Genomic DNA, 20,051 nt, shown 5'->3' with positions numbered 1-20,051 from the left:
TTAGAGAGAGAGAGCTGCAGCCGCGGTATCTCTGGGAGCCGTAGGCTAAAGTTCTGGGGGTAAACGATGTCAAAGACAAGACAGAGGGAAGGAAGAAACGTAGGATAGACAGATAACAAAGACCTTCACACTCTGGCAAACAAATCCACAAACAAACACAAGAGACTTAGCTACGCTATCTGGAATAACAAACTTGTTCGATACGAAGGCAAGAATGAACTGGAGAGTGGGAGGGGCCTGACGCCCTGGTCTTGACTTCAGAAACATTCTTGCCTTCGGACGATAGGACGAGCTATAATCCAGCATGATGGCATTCCTCCTATGGAAAATGGCCTCACAGGCCAAACTGACCCAACTGTGGAGCTGCAGTTTTCCCACCCCTGATTTATAAGACAACAAGTACACCGAACTGGTACAAAATGAAGTGCTATTATAACCAAAATCGTTATGGTAATGTATAGTTTAATTTTTGCCTGTGATGTGGTTACTGCAGTAAAACAAAAGAGCAATTAAAGAGATACCAGTTGTTTGGAAAGTTATTTAAAATAACTCTACAAACTGCAATGGCCAAGAATGCAAAGAAAAACATGATTAGTTACATGTGTCAAAGGGGCTTTTATGCTCATGTTTCTTAACAGTAAGCCCCAATGCCATATAATAAGCAACTTTTAGAAGATAAATCTTTTAAAAGTGGTTTGTGATATGGCATATCCATGCCCTTCAGCACATCTTTGGATCCCACCCAGTATTTCCACTTACTTATGGTGCTATAGAGATGATTTATTACTTAAGTTATAAAATGGAGTTACTTCAGATTTAATACATTACTTGTGCAAAAAGTAATTTCTTATTTCTATTCAAAATAACTATGGTCAGAAAAAATTAAAGGTTAAGCCCCAGATAGATGGGGAAATTGTCACCAAATAGGATGCAATTCAGGAATAGTTCTTGTAATATCCAGGATCTATTATAATACTGGGGAAGAGCCTTGGTGATAGATGACAGAGAACTAGACATTTTACTCAATGCTTTTTGGGAGGCAGATCATAGCAGATGACTGTGTTGTAGCAAGTTACAGCCAAACACCAATGTGATAGAACCTTGAGTGAAGGGTTTCTTAAAATAAGAAACAATTAGTCATTCCACTTGACTCTCTCTAGGAACATGTATTACCTGACTGCCATATACACAACTTCGTTGAAAATTAGTATACTACATCCACATTCCATAATTCCACACATTCAACAAATCTACATAGATGAGATACTTAAAATGCTTGAAGGGAGACACTTAAATTACAACGTACCAGACTGATGGAGTATAGGAGGTGCGGGGTTCTCCAAAGAAGGTCTTTGTTCATTATCAGGAGAGGATAGCAAGGAAGTAGAAGTGGGGCTTTCTGTAGAGGAAGATGTTGAGGGACCTTGAGCTGACACTGTGGACGACGATGACTGTAGCTGTTCAGGTCCATCAACTTCCATTGTGGCCTCTGTTTCAGCACTTGCCAAGACACTGCTAGCAGCAGAGGCATCTGATCTACTGGTCCCACCTTTGAAGAAAAGCAAACTTTGTTTTTCAAAAAAGATTCTCAGGATATCATTTATATATATATATAAATGATAAATTGTCAAGCAAATCCAACACAGTCACATCAGGCTTCAAAAGATAAAATTAAAAAAAATAATTTGAGGAGTATATTGTCATATTGATATAAAGACAGACAACAAATAAGTCTTTAAATAAATTAGTATTTAATGTCGGGAGGTGGTTGGACCTTTGGATGACTGGGAGTGAAAGGTGTGCTAATGGAGGATAAGAAGATTGCAGAGAAGCTGAATGCTTTGCATCTGTTTTCACAATGGAAGATACAGGGCAGATCCATTTGCCTGAATTAACTCACAGAAAGGGAGTCTGAGGAACTGAGGCGAACAGTGGTGATGAGAGAGACAGTTCTAGGCCTTATAGACAAAATAAAAGCTGACAAATTGCTGGGTCTGGATGGCATCACCCTTCTTAAGGAAAAGTGAAATTGTTATCTTAACAAAAATGTGCACTGGTCCCTAAGGTCAGCCTCCATATCTTAGGACTGGAAAATGGCCAACACCAATCTTTTAAAAAGGATCCAAGAGGTAACCTGGAAGTTACAAGCTGGTTGGCTTAACACCTTTCCAGAAAAACTGTCTGCATGTATCATTAAAGATAAAATTACCAAGCATATAGAAGAATAAATCTCACTGAAGCAAAAGCAGGTAACCTCACTAACCTATTAGGATTCTTTGAGAGTGTCAACAAGCATATAGACAGAAGTGATCCAGCTGACATTATGTATTGACTTTCAAAAGTAGCTCACCTAAGACCCCTGAGCAAGTTTAGCAGTCATGGAGAAGAGGTCCTCTTGTGGAAGAGGAACTAGTTACATAACAGGAAGCAAACAGTAGGAATAAATGGACATTTCTTCATGTGGATGGAAGTAGAAAATGTAATCCCCCAAGGATCAGTATTGAGACCTGTGCTTTTTAACTTGTTCATAATCAATATTATACAAATCTACGGAGGAACCACACTTAGAACACCACCTACAGTTCTTGTCAGCTCACCTCAAAAAGGATACTGTAGAGCTGGAAAAGGTTCAGAAAAGGCAACTAAAATGATCAAAGGGATGGAGCAACTCCCCTCTGATGAAAAGTTATAACATTTGGAGCTTTTTAGTTTGGAGAAATGGCAAATAAGAGGAAACTTGATCGAGATGTACAAAATTACACATGGTGTAGAGAACGTGGACAGAGAATTTTTTTTTCTCCCTCTCTCATATTAGAACTCAGGGATATCTGAAGATGCAGGGAAAGCTGAAAGTTAGAAGATCCAGGGAAATCAAAAGAAATACTTCTTCATGCAGTGCATGGTTAAACTATGAAACTTGCTCCTATAAGAGGTAGTGACGGCCACCAACTTGGCAGGATTTAAAAAGGTATTGGACAAATTCACAGACGACTGGACTATCAATGATAGTGATGCTCTGCCTGCACTGTCAGAGACAGTATGTCTGTGAACACCAGTTGCTGGGGAGAACAGGATGCTGGGATAAATACCATTGGCCTGGTCCAGCAGGCTTTTCTTATGTTCTTAGGCTGAGTTTGCCACTTTAAAAAGTCTATTAAATACTACCTTTTATTTTAAAAAATCCACTTGTCATTGCATGTTGAAGGCTGTTAAAAGTATTCACCTCTAGACCGAGATCGTCCTCTTCCTCTGTTGCTCTGTGCAACTTCACTTGCTTCTTCAAACCATCTTGACAACATATCAGACATCCTTTGCATTAATGAAACATTAGGGCTCTGTTCACCTGCATATAAATAGAGATGTCAGTCCTTTTACTACAAAGTAGCACATAACATTTTCCTTATGCTACCTGAAATCTTGCATATTTACATCTCTGAAGAGTGAAACACTTATTCTTCACGTTTTAGTAATTTTTATGTTTTGTAAATGAAATTACACATTATGTATAGCTCATATTGCAAACATTGCAAATGCACCATGTTTATACTATCCAAGCCCCTCTGCTTCCAATGGCACAAGTTGTTTGGAGCAGAGGGTGAAGGGAGAAGAGAGAGGGGGTGGGGAAGAGAAGTAGTATGGAGAGAAAAAGGGTAGTAAATACAAACTCCACCATGCTTTCCAAGCAAAAGCTCTAAAAGCTGCCATATTACTACAAAATACATCAGGTTGTTTCCAGTATTTTCCCTTCACTGATGGAAGGCTCTTTGATCCATTGAAGACTTCCCTCAGTACAGTGAGAAAGTGATTTTCACCAATTCCCCCTTCCCCCTACAGTCCTCGTGCCACCTCTCACACATTTCAAAAGGTTGCCCAACTGTTTAGAGCAGAACTGGGGAAACTGGGGGGGGGGCTGCAAGGGGAGGGGGAAATTGGAAAAAGTTGCATCATTCCCCATTCCACTGACAGAAACGTCCCTTAGGTCAAAATGCCTTCTACCACAAAGCAATTCAATTGGACACATTTTGACTTTTATTACATTTTTCATAGCAGTCTGGTAGCTATGTTTCAAACCTTGGCAGGACAAACAGTCCCAAAGCTTTTAACATGATCTGATTGATAACGGCTGTGGCAAACCAGTCCTTATATTTACTTGGGTTCCAAACAGCTGGAAGCTAGCCCAATATAAGATGCATGGCTGTGAAGCACATTGAAAGTTATTTTGCAATTTCTATTAACAATTACTATCCAATTCTGTTTGCTTCTTCACTCCTGAATTTGTAGAACATAGTGATTTTACAGTTTTTAGCAGAAGCACAGCCTCAGTAAATTAGTGTTTTAAAAGTTTCATTTTTTTCTGCTGTTTGACCACATCTAATTACTACATTATTATAAAGAGAAAAGAGGTGAGAAAAAAATCCTTTGGTACTGTAACTGTTTCAGCCCAGAGGGACTCCCAAAAGTTGGAATATTTGGCTCATCATCTGTAGGGGAAAGTGATCCCAGCTGAGTTACCTCACAGCCATATGAGGTTTCCAGAAGCATTTAACTAGCAACTCCTCTATCTTCCTGTTGTTGACATGAGAATACCTAACTCTTTTTCATCAGTGAGGGAACTAGGACAAGGAAAATCCCACTTGTTGAGATCTAGCAACTTGAGATTTCAATTCATCCAGAATTCATCCAAGCATGAACATTCTGTTTTATCATATATTCATACAATACATACCATGAAAGGCCAGTGCCCTTGCTGACTTGAACAACCTAAGGCTGGCAAAGGCAGGAACAGCTGGCCAGAAAAGGCTCTGCTACTGGAAAAACATGGAAGCTGGAATTTGCTTCAAGTAAACAAGGTTCTACAATCTGCCTAACCAATGAACACTGTTAGCTGTGAATACCATTTAAAAAAATATAAATGCCAGACGGTTATAAATAATAGGGAACAACAGATTATTCTACCTGTTCTTGCAAAAGCTATTTTGCTTAGGTAATACATGTTGACCAAAGGTAGAATCTCTAAAGCTTTACAGTTAGTTCAAAACTGCATTTTAATTTTGTGAGGGCCAATAAATTGGATCCAGAGCATAAACTTGCATGCAGAAGATCTCAAATATAATTTCTGGCATTTCCAGGTAAAGTGATTTTAAGCAGGAGAGTGGGAAACATCTCTCCTCTCCTCAAGAAACAGAAGAGCTACTGCCAATCAGTGTACAATACTGGTACAGACCACTCAGTTATCTGACTCAGTATAATTAGCTTTGTGTGTTCAAATGTACCAAGAAGTGTGTTTCTTTTTTGTGTTTAGTACTTTTCTCTCCAATTTAGTTATTTATCAATTTATTTCTGTTAACTAAGCTGACCCACATGTTGCATGTATGATATGAATATGCAACCTCTGAAGGCTTGTCTACACAACTTTAATATAAAAGATTGTCCGGAGAACTCAGTCTTCACATTTATATATCACCTTCCAAGAAAGGATCATGCTCTGGGCAACACAAATTTTTAAATTGCTTGGAAATTATTATTTTAGGTATAAACTCTTTTGGCCTCATTAATATCCATTTCATTATTATCCACTCTGATGAAAAAGCATGGCATTGAAAGTAGTTTCACTTAAACCTATGCAGTTTGGAATCATTCTTCAACCTTCAGCTAATAAACTAATCAACTAAAGCAGAACAATCAGTGTACACACATTTTGATTTTGAGGGAAATGCCTCAGCACAGTGGTGCAACACTTATTTTTCCATGCAGAAAGTCCCAGGTTAAATCCCTGGCATCTCCAGTTAAAAAAGTCAGATAGCAGGTGATGGAACAGATCTGTGCCCAACATCCTCTGCCAATCATGGCAGACAATACAGGACTACATGGAAAAATACTCTGACTTAGTGGGTTGTATTCAACTTACTCAGAGTAAGCCCACTGAAATTAATGAACCTAAGTTAGTCATGTCTATTAACTTCAGTGGATCAACTCTTGAGTAGTACTAACACTGAACACCACCCAGTATAAAGAAACTTCCAATGGATTGGATCCAAAGAAAGTTTGTCGTGCTTCTGTCTGCACCAATTTCAAAAGGGACTAAAAATTGACTAAATATATTTTGCTTCTGGTGTATTACTTTAAAAGCAAATTTAAAAATAAAATATTAAGGATATCCTTTACTCTCAAGAAAAAATGGTAGATTAGTGTTTCTTAAATGTTAAGCTACTCTCCATGTTAGTATGCTGAGGGAGGAGCAAGCTATCCCTACTTGTTTTGCTCTTTCCTCACTTCTGCGAGTTGGTGAAGATCTAAAACTGGAGTGGGTAATCTGTGGCCTTCCATGATGGTGGACTACATATCCCATTGGCTATGTTGGCTGCAGATGATGGGAGTCTTGCAACATCTGGAGGGCCACAGGTTAGCCACTGCTGGTCCAAAGGGAGAGTCTATGCTCATTCTGCTGAAAGCATCTAAGCTCTTCCATGTGACTGGGAGTCCCACAGTAGTACAGTGCTCTGGAAACAGCAACATCTTCCTGATGTCTGTGTTTAAGTGGATCCAACCAAGATCATGGTTTCATTATATTAAATAATTCACTGACATTTTAGGAAAATATTTGCCTGGAAAACCAAGGCTGAAATGCATACATACTTGGAAATAAACTCTACTGAACTGAGTGAACTTCTAAGTAAATAGGCATAATACTGTGATGTTACTGTCCAAGTAAACATAATAAGGGAGATGTTGCTAACCAAAGATTGTTTTAACAACACTACTTCTTAGCTTAACTAATATGCTGAAGAAACTGTCCTCAGATCTTATGGTAGCATCTTATGGGGCCAAGAGGCAGGTTATACATATTTTAAAGATACACACATATAAATATATAGAAGAGCCAAAATATGCTTTGTCTATCAGTTCATACATTATTCCCTACCAGTCTTAGCAGTTATAAAATATTCCTTATAACAAAGTAGTAAGATCCTACCTGCATTAAATGCAGTCCTACAAATTCTGTATTAATTTGCCAGCTTATAGTCAGCATTTCAACAATTGTTATGAAAGTAATATAAAAGAATCACAACACAATGACAAAAAGAAAACATTATTAACTGAGACATATTAAAAAGAGTCGGCAAAAATAAACAAAAACAACAACCTTGCAGGACAATCCAAACCCAGTTGGGCAGTAGCAGAACATAACACTGATCAGGGAGGAGGGCAGGCAAACAGCTGTGCCAGCCTGGAGGTAGCACTGGGATTCATCAAGTGGCAGTGGGGCCAGCTGAAAATCCAGACTGACTTAGCCCATCCCTGCAACACCTTGTTTTGTGGCTTTCTGTGGGGTACTACCATCAGGCAGAACAGGGAAATCTGCACCAACAAAGTCTGACAGGGCTGGGCAGAAGGACACCTCTGTCCAATCCAACCCCACCCCCAGCCTAGTCCAAAGGGAGTTTTGATTTTAGCCTTAATCACAGAAGAGAAAGGTCTTCACAGCTCATTCTAAAAAGTCATTCTCCTGGATTGCACAGACCTTGGTAACTTAGTAACTGATTCTACAGCTTGCAGACTACTAAATCAGCTTGGAGCTGATCTTAGCATGGTTTTTTTTGTTAAATTGATACCTTGTCCTTCCAGAAGGAGCCCAGGGCAGCAAACAAAAAAACTAAAAGCACTTTAAAACATAATAAAAACAAAATAACTTAAAACAAATTAAAACAAAACATATTTAAAAGCATATGAAAACAAAACATTTTTTTAAAAAACTTAAAAAGCAATTCCAGCACAGACTGGAATAAGGCTCTACTTAAAAGGCTTGTTAAAAGAAGGTCTTCAATAGGCACCAAAAAGATAACAGAGATGGTGCCAGTCAAATATTTAAGGGGAGGGAATTCCAAAGGGTAGATGTCACAACACTAAAGGTCCACTTCCTATGTTGTGCAGAAAAGACCTCTGGATAAGAGGGTCTCTGCACGAGGCCCTCACCTGCAGACTGCAGTGATCAATTGGGTATATAAGGGATAAGACAATCCTTCAAGTATCCTGGCCCCAGACTTTGTACACCAAAACTAAAACCTTGAACTTGGCCCAGTAGGTAATGAGTAGCCAGCATAATTTTTTCTGCAGCAAAGTAACAAGTTGGCGAAACCCTGCCCCAGTGAGCACTTGCGCAGCTGCATTTTGCACCAGCTGCAGCTTCCAGACCAACCTCAAGGGCAGCCCCACATAGAGCGCATTAAAGTAATCCAGCTGGGAAGTTACCAGTGCATGGACATCAGTGGTCCAGCTATCCCAGTCCAGAAACAGCCACAGCTATCTTACCAGTCGAAGCTGGTAAAAGGCACCACTACTCAATGAGGTCACCTGGGCCTCTAGCAACAAAGATGGATCCAGGAGCACCACCAGACTACGAACCTGTGACCCCATCCAAAGCAGGCAACTGACCAATTAACCAAACTCAGGAACCACCAACCCATAGCTCTTCTGTCTTGCTAGGATTCAGGATCAGTTTATTGGCCCTCATCTAGTCCAGCACAGATCGAGGACTTGCACGGCCTCTCCCGATTCAGATGTTATGGACAAATAGAACTAGGTATCATCACGGTACTGCTGACTCTTTGCCCCAAATCTCCTGATGACTGCTCCCAAGGGCTTCATATAGATGTCAAGCAGCACTGGGAACAACATGGTACCCTGTGGCACACCACAGCACAACTGCCAGGGAGCCAAAAGACAATCACCCAATGCTATTCTCTGAAAATGACCCTGGAGAATAGGATCAGAACCACTGTAAAACAGTGTTGCCAATACCCATCTCACCAAGTCGGCTCAGGAGGATACCATGGTAAATGGCATCAAAAGCTGGCAAGAAATAAAGTAAGAACAGGGTTGCATTCCCCCTGTCCTTCTCTCGATAAAGGTCATCCATCAGGGAGACCAAGGCCGATTCAGTCCCATAATCAGGCCTGAACCCGGACTGGAATGGGTCAAGACAATCTGTTTCATCCAAGAGCACTTGCAATTGCTGCACCACAACCCTCTCAATCAACTTTCCAAAAAAGGGAGCATTTGCAACTGGGCGGTAGTTGTCACAAACTAATGGCTCCAGGGTAGCCCTTTTTCAGGAGCAGTCAGATCATAGAATAATAGAGTTGGAAGGGGCCTATAAGGCCATCAAGTCCCACCCCCTGCTCAATGCAGGAATCCAAATCAAAGCATTCCCGACAGATGGCTGTCCAGCTGCCTCTTGAATGCCTCCAGTGTCGGAGAGCCCACTACCTCTTTAGGTAATTGATTCCATTGTCGTATGGCTCTAACAGTTAGGAAGTTTTTCCTGAGGTCCAGTCGAAATCTGGCTTCCTGCAACTTGAGCCCATTATTCCGTGCCCTGCACTCCGGGACAATCGAGAAGAGATCCCGGCCCTCCTCTATGTGACAACCTTTCATGTACTTGAAGAGTGCTATCATATCTCCCCTCAGTCTTCTCTTCTCCAGGCTAAACATGCCCAGTTCTTTCAGTCTCTCCTCATAGGGCTTTGTTTCCAGTCCTCTGATCATCCTTGTTGCCCTCCTCTGAACCTGTTCCAGTTTGTCTGCATCCTTCTTGACGTGTGGAGACCAGAACTGGATGCAGTATTCAAGATAAGGCCCAACCAGTGCTGAATAGAGGGGAACTAATACTTCACATGATTTGGAAACTATACTTCTGTTTGCCTTTTCTGCAGCCACATCACACTGTTGGCTCATATTCAGCTTGTGTTCAACAACAATCCCAAGATCCTTCTCAATTGTCGTATTGCTAAGCCAAGTATCCCCCGTCTTATAACTGTGCATTTGGTTTCTTTTTCCTAAGTGTAGAGCTTTGCATTTATCCCTGTTGAATTTCATTCTGTTGTTTTCAGCCCAATGCTCCAGCCTATCAAGGTCCATTTGAATTTTGTTTCTATCTTCCACGGTATTAGCTATGCCCCCCAATTTTGTATCATCTGCAAATCTGATAAGCATGCTCTGTACCTCCTCATCCAAGTCGTTAATAAAAATGTTGAAGAGCACTGGGCCCAGGACCGAGCCCTGTGGTACCCCACTTGTTACTTCTGCCCAGTTTGAGAAGGAACCATTGATAAGCACTCTTCAAGTATGATTCTGGAGCCAACTGTGGATCCACCTGATAGTTGTTCCATCCAGCCCACATTTAGATAGCTCGCTAATCAGAATATCACGGGGCACTTTGTCAAAAGCTTTGCTGAAGTCGAGGTATATTATGTCCACAGGATTCCCACAGATCACTGTCTCTGTCAGGACAGCTGGGACCACTCCCTCTTGCAAAGATGCACAGACCACATCCTGGATCCACTTGGTCATAAGAAAGGCAAAGTCAAGAAGATCTGGTGCTGGCTGCATCATCACAAGCAACTTCTCCACATACCAGGTCACATCAACTGAAACTGATCCCTAGAAGTTGTGGCAGACATTGCACTGGACACCTCACTGGGGACTACAGTAGATGTAGATAGGGCATCAAGATTGCTATGGAAGTGAGCAACCTTACCCTCAAAATGCCCTGCAAACAATTCAGTAGGCCTCCAAAGGGTTGAAAACTCCATTTCCTGGAGTTGATGTTGACAGACCCCTGACAATACGAGAAAGCTCTACTGGATGGCTACTTGAGGATGCGATGGAGAGAGATAAATGGGCCTTCTTCACCATCTTCACTGCCACTCAGGAGGCATGGTTATGATGTTTTACTCATACCCGATCAGCCTCACAGCACCTCTTTGCCACTTGCGCTCTAGCTGTCTTCCAGCTTGTTTCATTGGCCTTAGTTCACTGGTGTACCAAGGTGCAAACTGGGCTCCACAATGCCGGAGAGCGCGGTCAGGGGCAACCATGTAAAAAGCCTGACGCGTCTCATTCTTCCACAGCATAACAAGCGCTTCAATAGGGTTACCTTTTCTATCTACTGGAAACTCTCCCAGTGCATTTAGGAATCCAGTGGATTCCATTAGTCTCCGGATGTGGACAATCTTAATCTGTCCACCACCCCTGCAGGGGAGGATTGGAGCAGTAAGTCTAAGCTTCACCAGGAAGTGGTCTGACCACAAAAATGGGGTGACATCCACCCCCATCTCCAGTCTACCCTTTCCTCTGTCGGCAGCAAAAACCAAATCAAGTGTGTGCCCCACCCTATGTGTCAGCTGGAGATAACTTGAGACAGCCCCATGGTCATCATGGAGGCCATGAAGTCCCAGGCTGGAACACAAGAGGGAGCCTCAGCATGGACATTAAAATCACCCAGGACTGTTGTTCTGGGTTAGTTCAATACCACAGCTGAGACGGCCTCCACCAGTTCAGTCACCAAGAGCACCCCAGTTTACTGTCTCCTTGGCCCAACCCCAGGTTCAGGCCCTCACTGCCAGGTCCAAGACAGGGTGGTTTCCTGGTGACAGAGATGGAAGTTCTGTAGACCACAGCAACCTCTCCCCTCCATCCCTTCAGCTTATGCTGGTGTTGTACCGAGTATTCAGCTGGACAAAATTAGATTGGCTCAACTCCTCCAACCTCACCTACCCTGGTCTTGGTAATGCACACGAAATTGGCACTCTCATCCATGATCAAATCATGGATGACCGTGGTCTTATTGTGTACCAATATGGTGTTACACAACAACACACACAGATCAGTGGGCACAGCAGATGAGCAACCAGAAACCCGTCCATGGGAGGAGTGGAAGTAAGGGACAAGGTGTAGATAGCCTTGCTCTCATCTTGCATGGTAGCCCATCACCTCCTCATGGCTATACCTCCCTATACTCATGATCACTGAAATTAGGGTGACATCATCCATGTCTGTCCTTCCCAAGATTCATCCTAAACACAACAGCCTACCAACGAAATCTATCAGAACAGTAATTCCAGTATGCCTCAGAGAATTAGGAACAGTATAACTAGGACTACACCACCCAATATCTTTTACACAAGGCACATCTATTCCCCCAACCCCATCTCACACCCAGGAAGCCTTCTACCAATTGCAGATGCTCACTCTGAAGGCATCTGACGACTTTCTCCTATCACACAGTTCGCTGCAAAGGCTCTCATCCTGTGAAGGAACCACACCTGCATCTTACACCCTTCCCACTACTAATCTTCTCTAGATTGTTTTTTTTTTAAATCAGAAGGGGGAAGCACCCTCGCCTTTGGGACTCCCTAAAGGATTCTCCAAGGGATGGTCCCCTTTGATGTCAACCCTCCAGAGGCAACCCCACCAGTGGCAGACCCTTCGCCCAAGGGCTGCTGGACTTTTATGCTCCCTGCCCCAACCAGGAGCTGATACAAGAGGCTACAAGACTGAATGCAGTCTCTCTCTGGATTCAGAGTCAGGCAGAGGGTCCCAGTCCTTACAGCGCTTACCAGGGACCTCAACAGTCTCAAGAGACAGCAAGCAAGCATCCAGATGCTCAAGTACTCATTTCCAGGGCAGATCTTCTCCAGTCCTCCAGTGCTGCAGCTGTTCCCTTCTTTGCAAAATGAAATTAAGCCAGAGTCCCCCATTTCAGAAATAAAGGGCACTCTAGCTTAATACAAACTGGAATTTCTGCACCAAAACTGATGTGTGACAGGAAAGGGAGCAAGGGAGAAGCAGTCATCCATGACTTCTTAGGCCATGACTTTGCTCATGGCTCCACGAAATGGAAATGGACTGCCTTCAAGTCGATCCTGACTTATGGCGACCCTATGGGTTTCTATGGTAAATGGTATTATGAATAGGGTTTCCATGGTAAGTGGTATTCAGAGGGGGTTTTACCATTGCCTCCCTCTGAGGCTAGTACTCCCCAGCTGGCTAGGGCCTGCTCAGCTTGCCACAGATGCACAAGCCAGCCCCTTCCTTGTCCTCAACTGCCAGCTGGGGGCAACTGGGCTCCTTGGGACTATGCAGCTTGCCCACGGCAGCACAGGTGGCAGGGCACGTGACCCCTGAGCCATTCACTGTGGGGGTGATCTTTAGCTGGCCCTTGACACCCAGGAGACACGAGCGGGGATTTGAACTCACAGACTCTACAGTCCCAGCCAGGTTGTCCTCCCCACTGTGCTACACCAGCTCCATGGCTCCATAAACCATGATATATGAAAGAGCAGACAATAATCCACATACGACCAGTGCTTAAAATTCACAACATAAGATAGCAAATGCTTCTGTAATGTTAATAAAATTGATCAAATTGGCATGATTGGAATTTGGACTGAAATCAGGAAACAAAACAAACAGCATTACCATCTCTCTCTCTCTCACTTTCAGGCCTTGCTCTTGGTCCAGTATCTGACCAATCTCCTCTTAGTCGCAGTCGTTTGACAGGAGGCTGCCGTAACTAAGGACAAGCAGGAGTATTTAAGATGTAAACTTTTTCTAACAAAATTAAACTGAAAAGACAGAAGCATTAAACAAAAGCTCATTCTGATTTCCTCCCTCCCCCAGAAGTCCAAAACGTTTAGCTTGAAAAACCTTATCAAATCAGATGACCTGGCAACCCTGGTTCAATTACTAATAGTGCAGTAGTAATGAGTCTGAACTGATCTATATCCAAGGAATACTGTAAGGTTCTCAGTGGGATTTTTGCCCCTTTTTTGAATGAGAGATCTTCTATAAGCTGTAACAAACTTTGTGATTACAGTAGGGCCCCGCTTACCAGTGCTTCGCTTCCCGGCGTTCCACTAATGCGGCAGCTTTCATTCCCCGTTTTAAAGCCAATTTTGCGGCGCTTTTGCGGCATTTTCGCACAACACGCCCCATTATACTCAATAGGGTCAGCTTTACGGCGGGAGTCCAGAACGGAACCTGCCATATAAGCGGGGCCTGCCTGTACTGAGTTTATACTGTAGGCAGTTTTATTTATATTATGAGCAGTGTTGAATGTCTTCAGCCAAAAAGTGAGGATAAAAACAATTTAAATAAAATAAAATATACAATAAAACATTTAATGAACCTAATATTATATATCCACCAGAGCAAAAATACTGTCAGCAGATAAATCATGGTTCAACATGGGTCACTGTTCAGATTTTGCCACTGAAAAACTCTTCAGTCTGCTAAGTCAGATGAGGCAATGTAATCTATGGAAACACAGTTCATAGTACATCCTTTTAGGTTTTTTTGTTTTGTACACCGCTCAGTTTTATTTGTGAGATAATGTTATGTTTTGTTTTTCTCTTGTGTTTTGGAATTTTTATTGAGCATTGTTGCATTTTTATTGTTTTTATGTAAACCACTTTGAGGGTTTTTTTATGCTAAGGGCTATCAAAAATTATTATATAAATAAATAAAATGTCTACCAAGAAGTGTAATTGAAGCTTGAGAATGGAGCTTACTACCGAGTACAGGGTTGCAAAACTTAATTCATTAAAACTTAACAGTATTTGTCAGCAATGTTTGGTGCTCTCAGTCCTGTCAAGAATGAAGGTTAAGTTGGTTGGGTTTTTTCCTTTGTTTTGCAACTCCAGGCAGACCCTTCAGTTACAGAGGATAATCACTAAGATGATGAACGTAGGGCAGTATGACAATGGTGAACATGTATTTTTATATCCTAAATTGTCCAAATCTTTTTACTGTAATAGTGTATGTCCAGAGAAGTTATAAAACTGAATTGATCATATAAAGCCCCACTTCCCACACTTTCAAAAGGAATTTGCCATGAAGTATTTGGGTGAGTGTGTGGCTAGTTTTGAATAAATGTAAGCCCTAGGGCAGCCTTTCCCAACTAGTGGGCCACCAGATGTTGTTGGACCACAACTCCCATCAGCCTCAGCCAGCATTGCCAATGGTCAGGAAAGATGGGAATTGTGGTCCAACAACATCTGGTGGCCCACTAGTTGGGAAAGGCTGCCCTAGGGCATGTGAAACTAGCTGTGTGATTCTCTGAATTCCAGCTATCCATTTTTTTAATGTTTTGAGATAACTCTATCAAAAATGTAACATAGGAGGGAAACATTTAATAACTTAATTTTATATATATATCAACATTTCTATCTGAAAAAAAATCAGAGTTTACATAGAGTTTAGCAGCAAAACTGTTGTTTGTCATATGCAGGGCAGGACACGTTGTGGGGGGGAAATAGTATTGAGGGATTCTTACAAATAGCGTCAGATGAACTCTTCATGTTGCTATTTTTGTCTTCAAGGAAAAATTCTGCTATCAACACAGGGGTGCTTCTATATCTAGAGTAGAATTTCATATTGGTAAACTGGTCCAGAAGGTTTCTGCAGCCACAGCTTGGAATAGACTGGTAGGTCTGGAGAGCTAGTTTACATCTGAAGATATTTAGAATACCAATACATCATGGCAAATGAGAAACCTCTCAAGTTTACTTGTAATTTACTCATGTTATAATACTAAACAAAAGATTTTCTTCATCTAATATAGGTAGTCATCTAGGAACAATAGTGAATTTTTATGGCACTTCAAGACACGGAAGGAAGGTCAGTTATATTGATGACACACACCAAATTTGTGCATAGCAAGCAACATGTGTACAAGCAACCATTTTCATTTACATGAAAATATATCCACTGTAACTAAAAGGGTATACTTCAAACAATTATTAAAATATTTGTTATAGTTTGGATAATTATATTATGTCTGTTGTTTAGAGAATTTATGTACTGCATTGTAACCTGAAGGTGCTACATTTCTGTAGATGAAAAACCTGCACATTACAGCACATTCACACATCATCCTCTTCTACAATACTTCTATTTACCTCATCTCTCCTTTTCTTTTATATTTGTTCTTTTAGACTAAGTATATAGGCCAGAACTATTGTCTGTTTTGTACAATGCCCCAGATCATATTATTACATATGTCTAATATACTACCCTGTTTAACAAAAGGTTTCCTGTTGTATTAGCCATGGTTTTGCATTAGGTCTAAACCAGATCTGAATTTATAAGCAAAATCCTCTCCATCCCACCCCATAACATCAAAATTATACTTACGTTTTCTTTCAAACAATCTTATGTAAAGGAGTATTTAAAACACTAAAATGCAGTATCTACTGTTTTAAAAACGAACATCTTCCATTATAACTAACAACCAGGTTCACATATAATGATAAGCCAAACCATGGCTTAGTGTGAGCTCCCAGAGAGGAGATAGCAGCAGCTTTGCTCCTCCTCCAGTCCTGCTGCTGCTCCTGCTGTAAGCAAGGCCATGGTTTGGCTTAGCGTGTTGTCCAAACCCAGTTAGTGGTTTGTCTGGAGTGAGACTAACCATGAACCCAGGTTCAGACAACCCACTAAGCCAAACCATGGATTAAGTCACAGCATTGCAACAGCAGGAGGACCAAGCAGTAGAATAGCCATGATCTCCTCTCCTGAAACCTATGTCTTCACACCAAATCATGGTTGGGCTTAGCGTTACGCGTGAACTAAACTGTTCTGTTGTCATCAAAAACATTTTAACACTAGTAACCCTGGAATGCTTACTTCTTCTCTTCTCTCTTCTGAAGATGGAACTTTAAGTTCTCTAGATGTGTCATCCTTGGGATCAAACAAGTATATATAGTCTGAAGAATAGCTCACGAGAATTTCTTGGCCATCTTCACTGTAGCACAGAGATGTTACCCTACAGGATTTGTTGTTAAGATGGGGAGGAACAAAACGTGCCACCAATCCTATAGTACCTCGACCTGCATAATTACCTACATAGACAAAATTGAATTAATTTTACATTACACATACTTAAATCAATGTAATTAGATCTATAATATTCCCTTCCAGTGTTAAGCTTGAAACACGGTTGGGCCTTTTTACAAACAAGCTGCAAAAAGCAAAAGTGTGGCTCTGCTGGAGCTGCATCCTGTTTCCCACATTGCCCCACCAGATACCTCAAGGAAGCCCACAAGCAGGACATGAGGGGAATAGCTCTCTTCAGCTTTTGATCCCTAGGAGCTGGTATTCAGAGGACTACCCTTGTCTGGTTCTGGAGGTTGCATACAGTCATTGTGATTAGTAGCAAGTGAGCCTTATTCTACATGATATTTCTAATCTCCTTTTAAAACCTCTAAATTGATGGCCATCATATCTTGTGGCAGAGAATTCCACAAGTAAGTACTATGTAAAGAAATGCTTCCTTTGTGTGTACTGAAATCCTGTAACGCAATGTTATTGGTTGACCCTGGGTTTTAATGTTGAATGAGAAAAACGTTTCTATCTACTTTTTTTTTTAACATGGTGCACAATTTTATAAACCATGATCATGACCCCCTTACTTGCCTTTTTGCTAAAATAAAGAACCACTAATGTTGCACATCCTCTTTTGCCTACAGTGAAAGTATTCACTTGTTCAGAGTAAAAGTTGTCTGGTCTTGTTCTGAATTGGCATTGTGACATTGTCATATATCCAAATCTGATAGTTTATGCAACACTGTTGTACATAATCACACTGGCCACACAATTCCCAATTGGGATCATGTATCCAGGAAGGAGACTCTTTTTTTAAAAAGTCAATCAAGCAGCTGCCCTTCAGGCAGTAAACAGAACAGTGCAAAAGATCAAGTCAGGAGAGGGGAGTTTCAAAATCATCTGTTTTGTGATGAAAATGTTCAGTTGCAAACATTCAGTGCAGCACTACATATTTTTTCTCCACTTACCATTTAATTTCTTTCTTATAAACAGAAACTGTAGTTGTAAGAATATTTTAACAAAACAGCAATTTAGATTCAGACTATTAATATTACAATGACTATATAAAACAATTCCACGGTGATTATATTAACCTCATCTCCCTATGGAAACTTTCTATCCTATCCCTCTGCTTTTTCCACATCTCATTATTTCTAACAAAGAGTAGAACAACCGTAAATCACATTCTGCAGCCTTCTCTGGGCATTTTTACACTCACAACCAAGTCCTCATTCCATACTGAAATGAAGCCAAAATGCATTTAACTGAACTGAATCCACATTCTTCCATTTACTCTCGCCTCCATATTCTCCTCCCATGTCAAAATTTAGGCTGCTAGTTCTTCAGGGCAGAAACTTGCCTTTTTGTTGTTACTCTCTGAAAAGCACCATGAACATTGAGATCATCATTATTTCTTAATATTCAAACGTACTAAATGGAAAGAACAGCAGCCTTTAAAGGCTTCCTTTAACTTCTACATTTATTTAACATGGCTGCAAATTAAAGGAGTTCACCACTGATGCAAGGAAAACTGTCTTCCCTGGAGACCTGCAATTTTTTCCTTAAGTTGCACTTTCCAGCAGCTTTTGCAGCAAACCTGAAACTGTTCTAATAAGTTCAAGGGAATTTTAAAAAACAGTTTGGTGAGAAGTGTGACTCTGTAGGGACACAAAATAATGCCAGCGTGCATAAATGTCTCTGAATCACAGGACATCAATACTTATCAGTTCGCATTGCAGAAACACATTTAGTCCAACCCTAGCAGAGTTTTACCAGGAGGGACCTTCCAAAGTCTAATACAAATCATTATGAGTATGAAATTTAAAAAATAATCACAAGCTCTGCAAGCCACTGTCTATAGAAAATATATTTTTCATTAAAAGGCCTCATCAATAAGTTCACATATTATAAACTTCAACTGTGGTACTCAAACGTCAGCTATTTTACAATATCATGCAAATACTCTCCTACCTGTTGCTCTTGTGCCAAGCATTCGCCGATCATAAATTCTTACTGAACTATCAGAGCAACCAACTGCAAGATAATATGGTATTGGAGGGCAGATAGCTACAGAGGTGGCAGCCCTCCTACAGTTTATTAAAATATCCTAGAACAAAAGGAAAATACTACACTTGTTTAAAAAGTACAAGAATATGTGGCATTATATCCCACCAACTAATAAAATAGAATCAAGATGGTTGTGTATTAGAAAAAGCTAAACCTGGCCTTTGTTAAAACAGATTGTTAGAAAGAACTAAATCTGGCCCTTGTTAAAATAGATTTTAAGCATGGTATTGGAAGGCTACTACAGGAGGACTAGGAAAACAAAAGCATGGTACACGAACATCAATTTCCAACTACAAACACCATCTTTTATCTGCCCATTTTTAGATTTTCTTGTAGAAAAAGAGGCCAGAAAGTGAAGCACAAGAGGAAAGTATTGCCTAAACTAGTTTAAAAGGATTGGGCTTGATTAGATTTATGGACAGATAACTGGATGTAAAGAGCAACACAATGAGATTAAGAACCACAAATAGCTTCAACATGAAAAGGAGCAATAATGATTATAGTCTATAAAGGTAGGTACAAGCACAGTTAAGTGGAATGCATATTTGGAAGCAACTTTTAATCTGCATCAGTATGTTTGAAAAACAAGTATTATGGACTATCATTAGTCAAAAAGAACTTGGTAGATTATTTTCATGGCTATATTGATTGTTATGTTCTCCTATTAGCACTGAGGTTAAGAATGCTCTGTAACACACTGCTATAACATAATAAATAATGTAAGTCTAAATCCAAACCTTAATATGCTTATGCAACCTGAAGAAAACTGCTCAATAATATTTTAAATTATGATATGCCAGATAAATAATTGTCAGGCCCAGGATGTGACTCAGGAACCAGACCAACGGCTGTAGTTAATTCGTGTTTTATTAGGGTAATGTCCAAACAAAGACTGCGTTTTCTCATGAAGCAATACAGGGATACAGGTCCTGCGGCATTGGGAGAAAGTTGACAGAGCAAGGGACTTCTTCCCGCCTGTTCTTTAAGAAGGGGCCAAACGGGCGCGCAATCTTTCGCTCCTCCTTAACTGCCCCTCAGGTACTGCCCGCCTTCCCCCCCTTCTCTCCTGTCTTTTCAGCTGTCTGCGTGTGCGCGGTGAAGGGGGAAGCATCACCCCCTCCTCTTCTGAAGTTTCCGATTCCAGGATGGGGGATAGGGGAGGGGCTGATGGTAAACTGCCTCCCCGCTTTTCGGCTGTGAGCAGCCCTCCCTCTTTCCCCTCTTGCTCTGAGCCTGAAAGAGGGGGAGGCGTGAGAATGTCCAGGGAGGGCTCAGGCTCCCCGTCGCTAAGCGACCTTATCACTGGCAGTTCCTCTGTTTCG

At 41.2% G+C, this 20,051-nt stretch overlaps 1 protein-coding gene across 6 annotated transcripts in view; it reads right to left on the bottom strand.

Annotated features, from left to right (window-relative positions):
* Positions 1–20,051, bottom strand: part of DCAF6 (DDB1 and CUL4 associated factor 6) — an 80,000-nt gene that overhangs the window by 45,469 nt on the left and 14,480 nt on the right. For all 6 annotated transcript variants that reach the window (XM_061628035.1, XM_061628038.1, XM_061628037.1 and 3 more), the window contains exons 6-10: positions 18,634–18,769; positions 16,465–16,679; positions 13,261–13,354; positions 3,224–3,343; positions 1,307–1,549 (exon numbers count right to left, since the gene is read on the bottom strand). In XM_061628035.1, coding sequence (XP_061484019.1) covers positions 1,307–1,549; positions 3,224–3,343; positions 13,261–13,354; positions 16,465–16,679; positions 18,634–18,769 — 808 coding nt within the window. The remainder of the gene's footprint in view (positions 1–1,306; positions 1,550–3,223; positions 3,344–13,260; positions 13,355–16,464; positions 16,680–18,633; positions 18,770–20,051) is intronic.

This window comes from Rhineura floridana, chromosome 5 (assembly GCF_030035675.1).
Source record: "Rhineura floridana isolate rRhiFlo1 chromosome 5, rRhiFlo1.hap2, whole genome shotgun sequence".
In the NCBI taxonomy this organism is placed as follows: Eukaryota; Metazoa; Chordata; class Lepidosauria; order Squamata; family Rhineuridae; genus Rhineura; species Rhineura floridana.
The sequence above is the reverse complement of the archived record's forward strand: the minus strand, read 5'-3'. Positions and strand labels throughout refer to the sequence as shown.